The sequence below is a fragment of the Equus asinus genome, chromosome 14 (assembly GCF_041296235.1).
Source record: "Equus asinus isolate D_3611 breed Donkey chromosome 14, EquAss-T2T_v2, whole genome shotgun sequence".
Taxonomy (NCBI): domain Eukaryota; kingdom Metazoa; phylum Chordata; class Mammalia; order Perissodactyla; family Equidae; genus Equus; species Equus asinus.
In genome coordinates this window covers 13,810,290-13,821,148 of record NC_091803.1, presented here as the reverse complement: position 1 = coordinate 13,821,148, position 10,859 = coordinate 13,810,290, and the positions used below count along the sequence as shown (strand labels likewise).

The 10,859-nt window shown below is 47.7% G+C and overlaps 1 protein-coding gene across 5 annotated transcripts; it reads left to right on the top strand.

Moving 5' to 3' along the window:
- Nucleotides 1-1,265: 1,265 nt before the first annotated feature.
- On the top strand, nt 1,266-10,530 carry ZNF3 (zinc finger protein 3). Of its 5 annotated transcripts, none has more exons than XM_014835380.3 (7): nt 1,276-1,402; nt 2,607-2,710; nt 3,497-3,602; nt 4,916-5,045; nt 6,180-6,271; nt 6,440-6,566; nt 8,295-10,530. In XM_014835380.3, exons 4-7 carry the CDS (start codon nt 4,991-4,993, stop codon nt 9,362-9,364), a joined length of 1,344 nt encoding a protein of 447 aa, XP_014690866.1. In that variant the 5' UTR covers nt 1,276-1,402; nt 2,607-2,710; nt 3,497-3,602; nt 4,916-4,990; the 3' UTR covers nt 9,365-10,530. The 5 variants fall into 5 exon arrangements, with proteins under 5 accessions (XP_044602954.1, XP_014690866.1, XP_014690939.1 ...); XM_044747021.1 differs by having other exon boundaries at nt 1,282-1,402; nt 2,611-2,710; XM_014835453.3 differs by lacking the exon at nt 3,497-3,602.
- The last annotated feature ends 329 nt before the right edge of the window (nt 10,531-10,859 follow it).

Below are 10,859 nucleotides of genomic sequence, written 5' to 3'. Positions count from 1 at the left end.
GAATAAAGAATTGAGAAGAGAAAAACAAACAACGCCCAGTTTTGTGACGGGAATTGAGTTTATTGAGTGGCTTGGCTATTCCAAGTATTTGCTCAATTCTCACCAGGCTCTAGAAGGACTGGAGATGGGTCACACACCCACACCTCTCAGGCCACCCTCAAGTTTTATTAGTGCATTGGTGCATTTTATTGTGCATTGTTCTCTTGCCTAGGGGCCTTTGCATTGACTGTTCCCTCTGTGCAGAACACTTCCCTTCCCCTCAGCAGCCTCCTTCACTTCTGGAAAATCTTCTCTCCTCCCCACAGGGCCCTGTTCTTCGTCACCTTTTCCTAGCACATCCCATATTTTACTGGAATTGGTTATTTAATGACTGTCCTTAGACTGAAGTCACCAGACAGTAAGGTCTACTGCATTCGCAGAGCTGACTGGGTGCGCTAAAAATACTGGATGCAGTAAAAATTGGGACCAAACGCGAGGCGTGGTTCTACGGGGACTCAGGAGGGCCTAGGTTACTCAGGACATCACAGGATTTCCTTTTGTATATAATCTGTAAGATTTGATTCCGGTACTTAAGAGGATTTCTCCTGTGAGGGCATAAAAGTGAGTGAACCCCGAAGCGTCCCCTCCCTTCTCTCAAGCATTTCACGCATTCGTCACACCGATGGGGTTTCCCAGGTCTTTTCTGCTCTCATCTCTTGTACGGGTTTTGTCCTCACGTGAACTCTCTTAAGGACTGGGATGTTTTCTCCAGATTTTAGTAATTTAAAGGGGACTTTTTAACATGAAACACACAAAACTTGGTCTGCTTGGAAGCACAAACTTGCTTTATTTGGAAGCAAATTTTACATACAGGTGAATTTTTTTATATTGACGAATCCTTCAGGAGTCCTCCTGTTTGCTGCGGGTCGGCTTGGGAGCCCGGGCGCTCGGGCACCGTGCGCTCTCCTCGACCCCCGGCAGCCCCGAGGGAGACCACGTGCAGAGCAGGGGCGGAATGACCCCAGTCCCCACGTCCCCGCCGCCCCTCCCGGGCCAGCAGCCCCCGAGCATGAGCCCTGAGGCCGAGGTGCGCGGCCGCCCGCCCGGCCGGGCCAGCAGGGTCACGCCGTGGCGGCGGGCAGAGTCCGGGCCGCCGCGTCCGCGCTGGGGCCCTGCACCCAGGGCACCGGTCCGAGGCCCTGACTCAGCAAACCACCGAGAGGTGAAGACCTCCTATTTTCCTAGAGAGAACAGGAGGGCGTGGGAGACACGGGGGCGGGGTGGGCGGGACAAAGGCCCGACCCGGAAGCGAAACGGAGAGAACTTCCGTTCTTTGTTCTGTTCCCGGTGTGTGGGTCTGTGACAGGGTCCCACAGGGCCTGGTCCGTGTCCGGCCCCGCAAACTCCCGTCCCTGCCCCCAGGGTGAGTCCGGCCGCCCCCGGGGCCCGCGGTGAGACGGCGGCTGTGGTTGCCGGGGAAGGGGGTGGTGTCCGTGCCGCCACGGCCCGCGGGGTCCCCAGGCCCTCCCGGAGCAGGGTGCCGGGAGGCGGCGCTCCCTCCACCGCAGCCGGTCCCCGACTCCGTTTCCCCAGAGGACCCCCCGCCCCGACCGGGGCCCTGCGAGGAGGGGAGGAAAGGGGCTCCGGTTCTGCTTTTGTGACTTAGCGCCCAGCGTGAGCACTTAAAAGTTCCAGTATGGCTGTGGCGGGGTCCCTCTCTTTAAAACAGCTGATGACAGCGACCCTAACTTAGTAGTTCTCCGAGACGCTCTTCTTTGCCGTTAATACCGTTATTCGCGCCCGCGGCAGGAGAGGAGGCCGGTTTTTACTTAGCTGGGTCTGAAGACCAGAGAAAGAGGAGTTCACTAAGTGTGCGCAGTTAGAACTAGGTCTGGGAGGGAGTGCAAACTCAGATTCCGGAAATAATTCCCCTGGAGCCCTGTAAATCGAGACTTTTACGGGGAGTGGTACAGCTGTGTCTGGCTCTCCTTTCCAAGTGTATTGGATCCCTGATTTGATCCGCTTTTGAAGTGGGATTCAACACAGACCGGTGTTTATGCTCGGAAGGGCATGTGTAAATTCCACGAGAGGATAAGTAGGATGATGAACCCGAAATCTATGGAGTAATTAGAACAACTAAAGGTGTTATTCCCCGAGAAGTTTGTGGAGACCGGACGTCATTTGGTTTCAATGTGTAAGAAGATTCTATCCTTGAAGTTCCACAGGGCTCTAGGCCCCTGTGAGTTGAAGGTCCGAGGGGATTGATTTTCAGCTTACCATGCGCAGACCCCTCTAATGGCTAAGCTGTGCAGGCGTGGAACGGACTCCCTGCTGAAGTAGTTGAGAGTATCTAGCAAGTTAGCTGACAGAATGTAGGAACTCGAGGCCATTCTTACACTGCGGGGGAAGTTGACCTGGAAAACTTTGAGTCCCCTTTTAGCTCTCTGCACGGGTAACACAATGCAAGTACCAGCTGTGGTCTTCATTGGTATTTACTAGCAGATGTCCTCTCTGTTTTTTTCTTATCTCTAAATATCTAGATTCTAGATTAGAAGTGAAGTTTACATGAATATTTTAAATTCCTTCTTTTTTTTTCCTTAATCATACAACCTTGGCATCACCTAAAGTCAGGATCCCAAGGAACTTGACAAGAGGCTGCCAAATTTCCCAATAATTGCTACTCTGGCCTTCTAGGGACTAACTCCAAAGAAGGAAGGAAAGAATCCAGCAGGTAAAGCTTTCCATGACTCGCTCTCACCACCCCGTCATCTTTCTCAGTCCCCGGGACCAGCTCCAGGGAGAGGGGCTGGCAGCAGAGCAGGAGGAGGGCCCTGCCAGGACCTGGGGCGGTGGGGGCACAATGGAGATTTTTCTTTCTGTGAGAAACGTTGTTTACTGATCCAGACACTGGGGACTTGTTCTCAACAATCTGCCTTTGAGCTCCAACGTTGGTTAACCCAGCTGTGAGGAGAGTGTGTTCCTTTATTTCTCTCGAGTCAGAGCCTCTGAGTGTCCTTTCTAAGGAGAGTTTGGACTGAGCTGATTTGTTGGAGGTATCTGCTTATAAACAGTCCTGGAAGTTGTGAAGTTGGTTGATAGGAGCAGAAAGAGGACTGGTTCTGAGACTGCTGAAGGGACCCAGCCAGGAAGGGTGATGGTGACAAGAGGGTGTGTCACCTTGATTGCCGGTGGGCCTGGCTCACACCTGCTTCAGTGCTTTTCACTGTGTAATGCCATTGGTGATGGGCGTTCTGTCCCCACTTGTTGCCCCAAAATTGGAGTTCTCTGAACTCTCAGTGGCTCTCAGACAGGGCCCCTCCCCTTCTTATGCCTTATGTGAATGCGACAGTCTGTAATGATGAAGCGGATACTTTTTGCATTCTTGATTTTTTATTCCTTTCAATAATGCCTTGCAATACAGTTGGTACTCAAGAAGTGTTTGTCATATGAGCAATAAATAGATAAAGAGAGGGAGGTAGACAAAATTCAAGGGTTTTTCATCTTTGCTCCTGTCTAGGTGTAAGGATGCTCTGGTGGCTGCTGCACCTAATCTAGATCCGTGGATTCTTGCTACAGCATTCAAGCGTGTGGTAGAAACTTCTGCTTGAGATCCAGACCTTAGTGTAGGTCCTAATGTTTTATTTTGTTCGCTGGAGGCATAGAGAACAGACCTTGATTGTCATAGCACCTGGGGAGTCGGGACATTAGTAGGGATAAAAATGGAGTAATAAGTAACCTTATGTTTTTGAAAAAGTATTTGTTCCTGCTTCAGGGACATAACATTCTGATCCAAGGAAATGTATTATGAGAGAAGAGAGATGCAAAGAAGGCTGCTGCCCACTTAACCAGTGAGAGGAAACCCAGCACCCAGCCTTTTAGGTCCTGGGGAATATGTGCACCTACTCTCGGTAATGAGTCTCACCAAGACCACAGAAAGGGCCCAGCTTCTCCAGTAATAACGTACCTCTGACTGGGACTGGAAGCAGAAAACTCTTGAAAGAGGAGGAAGAATTTATCTTATTTCATTTAATGGATCTGAACTCTTTGCCCTAGTTCTGTAATACAGGTGGTGTTTCCCCGGGTTTTTGGAATGGGAGACAGATCTCGTGGAAACTTCTCTGGTCTGTCATTTGGGGTTATTTCATTGCCTCTTCCCTCTGAGGATAACACCTAGATTTAATATAACAGCTAGAAACCTACTAAAGTAGGTTTTTTTCCTCCTACTAATTCTGGTGTTTATGAGGGTTTTTTTAAAAATCTGTAAACAGTTGGCTTTATCTAGTATCCTAAATATTCTTTTTTTTTTTAAGATTTTGTTTTTTTCATTTTTCTCCCCAAAGCCTCCCAGTACATAGTTGTATATTCTTCGTTGTGGGTCCTTCTAGTTGTGGCATGTGGGACGCTGCCTCAGCGTGGTTTGATGAGCAGTGCCATGTCCGCGCCCAGGATTCGAACCAACGAAACACTGGGCCGCCTGCAGTGGAGCATGCAAACTTAACCACTTGGCCACGGGCTGGCCCCTCAAATATTCTTAAAAGTTGATACAATCCGTACACATTTTATAATCTTTATGTGTACACACTTTTTTACTTTACTCTGATATTTGTGATTTCAATAGTTGCTGAGTATTTCATTCTGTTACTATTCTTTGGTGCCAGTGTTACCTGTTTTTTGTTGTTATAAATGTCACTCACTGTGTTGAGGGACCCAAAGGTGGCATATTGTCAGGGACCTTGGGCTCTTTCTGTGGTCCCAGTGTAGTCTCATTACAGGGAGTAGGTGTCTGTATTCACAGGATCTAAAAGATTAGTCCCAGTTGCTTCGTTTCCCCTTGCGCTTCTTGGGTACTAACTGAAATGCTCGTTCCGTTCCCCTCTTTCTGAATTCAGGAGGTGTTTTTTTTTTATCTTTGAACCTTGAACTTTTGTTTCTGCAGCACTTCCTCATTCTCGTTCAAAACCTGCTTCCTGCCAAGTCTGCAAGTAGGAGACCAGAGCTTCTAGTCCTACCCATGGAAACTCAGGCTGATCGTGTATCTCAGGAACCTCAGGCCCTGCTTGAGAGTGGTAAGGAACAGGGATTCATTCATTCTTTCCTTCAGTCATTCAGCAATCATCTGTTGAAATCTCTTATTCACTAGGTGCTGGGTTAACCGCTAGAGTCCAGGCTTGGATAAGGCACAGTCCTTGCCATTCAGTAGCTGACAGGCTAGTGAGGTAGGCTGAGTGAAGCCAGTAATTAATGTACAGCTTGATATTATTTAGAGCTGAGGCATTTTTAAGGGCTGTGGGTTCTCTGTGCAGGATTAAGAATCACTGAATTCCATTTGCCAGGCGCTTTCTAACAGCTGACTTCATAGGCCTAGTTTGTGCTTTTTAGGAACATGTGCTTAGGGGAGCTCTGGGGAATCATTTTGTAGATCACAGGCAAAAGGATAAAATGTGTAGGAAGCCACAAAAGTATTTGTATTTTGCTTTCACAGCCTGCCACTGACTTTGGAGCCAGTTTCAGTCCTAATGGGTATTCCCATGCTTATCAGGAAAAGGAATTGAAAACCTTTTTGTTTGAGTGATTCTATAGAATCTAGTGTCGCTGGGGGTTTAGAGTCTCTTAGGGACAAATATGTTAACATGAGAATTACAGGAAAAGGCATGTGATCAAGCACAGAAACAGGAAACATTTGTAGTGTTTTGAGATTTGTAGATTTGGTCTCGGGATGGAGGAAAGGAGAAGAGCTATGGGCATGTGTCTTCAGTCAGGATGGGGGTGAAGCTCCTACTTTTCCTCTGGTCTAAGAGAACCTCATGCAAGAGTTAGAGCTGAGAGATGTGGAGAATGATGGAAGGGGCACGAACAGGATAGCCTGTGTTTCTGGCCAAGCTTGGGAGAATGGCCGAGAATACACTATAATCACTAACAGTGGGACTGGGCACATTTCATTGAGAGTAGAGTGACTGGAGAGAGAGGAAGGGACCTGGGGCAGATGGCGGGAAGAGCTAACGGGGCTTTGGACATCTCTCCTCACGAGGATGGACCCACACTGAATGTGCCTGCTGTGAGTGCTTTTAATAGCTGCAGAGGAAGTGAACTTAGAAATATACGAGGGAGCAGGTCCTAGGTTGTTCCAGAACCCCATGAGTTTCCTGTAGGTCAGGGGGCCAGAGATAGACTCACTTATGGACCATTTTATTGTTCTTCAGCTCTGCCCTCCTCCAAAGTTCCTGCATTTGCCGACAAGGACAGCCTGGGGGATGAGATGCTGGCAGCTGCACTCCTAAAGGCCAAGTCCCGGGTGAGCTCTAGTTCCCTTTGTCCTTTTCCTTCCCATTTTGTGGAAATTTTTTGTGCCGTGGCATCCCATTCAGTGCCCTAAACCATGATTCCTCCATCAGGAGCTATTTTTGGCACTGCCAGTCCCATCCCTCGCCGTGAAATTGCATGCAAGCCCGTGTTGTTTCAGGAGTTGGTGACATTTGAGGATGTAGCTGTGTACTTCATCCGGAAGGAGTGGAAGCGTTTGGAGCCTGCTCAGAGGGACCTCTATAGGGATGTGATGCTGGAGAATTATGGCAATGTGTTCTCACTGGGTAAGGAGTTACGCTTTCTCAGTAAAATTCCCTTGGCATTTCTTTGCTTCCTTGTTTGCTAGTAACAGTTGAGTCACTGAAAATAATTAGCTAAGGATTGACTGAGTCTCAGAAAATTCTAACAATAGTAGCTCCCATTTGTACAGTAACATGGCAGTTTATAAAGAGCTTTCATATATAGTCGTTCATTTAATCTTCACAGTAATGCAGCAATTGAGATAGCTAGAATTATCTCATAGGTGAGGAAACAGAGGTCAGAGGTGTTAAATGCTTTACACGTGGTCACATAGCTGGTGAGTGGCAGACCTCGAGCCTTGGTCTTTTGCCTCGAAATCTGGTACTTTTTTCCATGTTATTCTTAGGCCTTAACGTATAATCCAGAGACTTTTCCAAAAGAGGAGCATGTTGAGATCCCTGAACATGTGAGGTACTGCTCTGTGCCCAGGTGGACATTCTGGAACTCTGTCTCCTTCCTATCTCTGTTGGATTACCTCTGGGGACCTGTTGTGTTATTCAGGCCCTGGTGCCACTGCTGCTCTTGTAGAAATTGCAGCTTGTTGTAGGGAGCACTTGGCTTCTTAACTTTTAGTCTGTGGACTGTGGATTCCTCGTCTCTCGCTCAGTCTCGGTGAGAACATTTTCCTAAGCACTGTCAGGGGTTTTCCTAACTCCCATTTGAGATCTCCCTGTACATTTCCTTTCCATCCCCTGCAGATTCAGGGTCTGGGATTGAGGCCTGGGGCCGCTCAGTATGAGCAGGATAAACCTTGTCCCATGTCTTTCCCCATGAGCAGGATTCCCATTTCTGAATTTTGACATGATCTCTGGGCTGGAGTGAGAGGAAGAGCTGAGGGCCCTGGGTTTGAAGGGAACTGAGTGCAGAGAGGTCCTGAGAGGTACCTGTTCAGGTGAGGGAGAAACAGCTATTTCTGTCCTGAACACAGATTGCCCTGTCTTTACTTTTTAAAATATTGACAAACCAGAAATGCTGTCTAGACCCTTTATCCTTATTCTCTGTGCCTGAAGTTCTCTGTGGAAACACCAAAGCAGTGAAAATAGAGAAGTCAGATGTGGAAGCTGTTTGCATATCCTCACATTTTAGCATAGCCTTCTAGGCCCGGGGCCCAGGGATGGACTGAACTCGGTCTTTTGCCCATTTCCGTGGATTTGGCATGTGTGGCTCAACTACAGACATGAGTGTTCTTTTTACCTGGGGCTCAGGGGTCACTAGTGGCCTTACTGTTGTTGCTCCTTCCTGCTCTGCTGCTGTTTCTCATCACCTTCCCCACTTTTCTCAACACCCGTCTCTCTTTAGTTTCCTGTGTTTGTTCTCCCGTGTCGTTCTTAAACTGTGCTGGTAGTCACCATGTCCCCAGTTACAGCTGCAGTCTGTGAGGACTTTCTCACCTCATTAAATAGCATGGCCTTTCTCTTCTAGTTTTGGTTCCCAGCCTTTGCCCGATCCTTCCTCCTCCTTGCATATCCAGCTTTCTCTGTACGTCCAGCTTTGCTTTTGCTTCTGCTTCCTGCCTCGCTCCTTCCCTGTTTCCTCGACCCAGCTCTCTTATTCTGCCTCAGCTGCACAGAACCTGGGCGTGCCTTTCTACATGCAAGAGACGGCATGTGCTTTTAGCCCTGTAAACATTACTCACATGATTATCCCGTCCTCTGGTTTTGATTCTTTCTTCTGCAAGGAACAAGTAACGTTTTTATTTTGTATTTTGCCAGATGGTGAGACCAGAACTGAGCATGATCAAGAAATTTCTGAAGATACAGGATCACATGGGGTCCTATTGGGAAGACTCCAAAAGGATATTTCTCAGGGTTTTAAGTTTGAAGAAGCCTATGAACAAGAAGTCACTCTAAAGGGGCAGCTGGGGAACTCTTCTGGAGAAAGATTAAATAGGAAGATACAAGATTTTGGTCAAGTGATAGTTGAGGAAAAGCTAAGCCCCAGGGGAGAGAGAAGTGAGAAATATAATGATTTTGGGAACAGCTTCACTGTGAGTTCCAACCTTGTTTCACATCAGAGACTTCCTGTGGGAGACAGACCCCATAAGTGTGATGAATGTAGCAAGAGCTTTAATCGAACTTCAGACCTCATTCAACATCAGAGAATCCACACTGGGGAAAAACCCTATGAATGTAGCGAATGTGGCAAGGCCTTCAGCCAGAGCTCACATCTTATTCAGCATCAGAGAATCCACACTGGAGAAAAACCTTATGAATGTAACGATTGTGGGAAGACCTTCAGTTGTAGCTCCGCCCTCATTCTGCATCGCAGGATCCACACTGGAGAGAAACCTTATGAATGTAGCGAGTGTGGAAAAACCTTTAGCTGGAGCTCCACCCTCACTCATCATCAGAGAATCCACACTGGAGAGAAGCCGTACGCTTGTAATGAATGTGGGAAGGCCTTCAGTAGGAGCTCCACCCTAATTCATCACCAGAGAATCCACACTGGAGAGAAGCCCTATGAATGTAACGAGTGTGGGAAGGCCTTCAGCCAGAGCTCACACCTCTATCAGCACCAGAGAATCCACACTGGAGAGAAGCCCTATGAATGTATGGAATGTGGAGGGAAGTTTACCTATAGTTCAGGCCTTATTCAGCATCAGAGAATCCACACAGGGGAGAATCCCTATGAATGTAGCGAGTGTGGGAAAGCCTTCAGGTATAGCTCAGCTCTCGTTCGCCATCAGAGAATTCACACTGGAGAGAAGCCTTTGAATGTAATGGGAATGAGCAGAAGCTCTCTCAGAGTTACTGCTGAGTTAAATATCAGAGAGTCTACATGAAAGAGCCACACACCTGTTTTCCTCACGTCCTCTGAGTCTAAAGAGCTCCTGCCTTATGATCCAAGTATGAACAACTTAGAATGTGTCCCTTCCGGCTCAGACCTTTCACTTTAGAGAATGGGGCAAATTGGGCCAATCATCCTGGCACCGTGATTAGCAACCTAGTCGGTTTCCCCAGCAATGACACCAGCCTTGAAAAATTAGGAGGCGAGCAGCAGAGTAAGTGCTGGGAGTAGAGGGAAGCTCTGGGACCAGTGACCTTCCATTTTGGAGGGGAATTTGCACTAGATCAAATTTCTCACACCGGGGAGCTTTTCTTTCCAAGGTGGGGATGGAAGCACAGTAGGAGTAAAATTCTAAGGATTCCTCTAGTTGGAGTCAGTGTAGTCAGCACAGGAGGCAGTAGAAAGAATGTTCTGGATCCTGTTATTTGCTAGGAAGGGGAAATGGAGGCTGTATTTCAAAGCCACTGTTCCTAATCCAGCTTTAAGTTTTGATAAGGAATGTGCTATTTTGTTTCGTGACTTCATTAATTATGGAAATTTGGTGCTGAGGGATTTGTTAATTTGTTGAAGGGGGGAAGACCCCAAGAGAGGCTTCCTGTGGTAACTATCCTTTAGGGCTCTTGGAGCACAAGACCAGGTTTCCAACAGCAGCCTGGCAGTTATGTTGGAGAACCTGTCAGCATTCCCTGTTGTGACAGGACTAACTGGGACATCCAAGTAACCAGTGAGTCTAACGTGAGGGAGAGGATCAAAAGCATTTAGGATTGACCTCAGTTTCCCTTCCTCCTCTCTCCCTCTTGTCACTCCTGTGATGAAAAGTGATTTAATCCAAGCCTCTAGTTACTAAGGATGCTTTTAAGGAGCTTGCTCAACCAGCTTGCCCTGCACCATGTCACCTGTGACCTATGACTTCTGGCTCTGGCAGCCAGCCCTCTCCTGATCCCACCTCTGACATCAGCCTCTGAGTATGAATGTGAACATAGCGCAAAGCCCAGAGAAGAAAGGCTGTGGCCTGAGCCTGGCGGCAGGGCTCCTTGCTGGGTTGGGATGGAGTTCCCGAGTTTTCCCAGCTGAAAGGGTGACCTTTCCTTATGTTTTCCCAATCCTGCTCATCCTGTAGCATAACTGAAGTGCACTATTAAACAGAATAGTTTTTCAGAAGGAGAGTTTGAGTGTGTTTTTGTGCACGGGCCAGATTGATTTGAGTTTAAACAGGAAACATTAATAACTGTAAATGGAATCTTTAATCTTTAAAATTTTCTTACAGGCAACCTTTTCTGTTAGTCGCAAACACAAGACCTCTTTCCCTCAAGACTCCATCGTATTCCTCTAGGTACTGCCGCAGACTAATCATTTAGACAGTCGCTCTCACCTTCATGCCCACATGTGGGATTCTGCGTGTTGTGTATCATTATGTACGGTACAATACTTAGGACCAGCCACCCAAACTAGAAAGGTCTTACTGGTAGGGTGCTTGACAAGAACTGGGT

What these genes read in the sequence shown, in the direction of transcription:
- ZNF3 (XM_044747019.1), top strand. Translation starts at nt 4,991, where the DNA reads ATGGAAACTCAGGCTGATCGTGTATCTCAGGAACCTCAGGCCCTGCTT. An exon ending in TCAGGCCCTGCTTGAGAGTG is followed by an intron (nt 5,046 to 6,179) that starts GTAAGGAACAGG and finishes ATTGTTCTTCAG; the next exon opens with CTCTGCCCTCCTCCAAAGTT. An exon ending in TGGCAATGTGTTCTCACTGG is followed by an intron (nt 6,567 to 8,294) that starts GTAAGGAGTTAC and finishes GTATTTTGCCAG; the next exon opens with ATGGTGAGACCAGAACTGAG.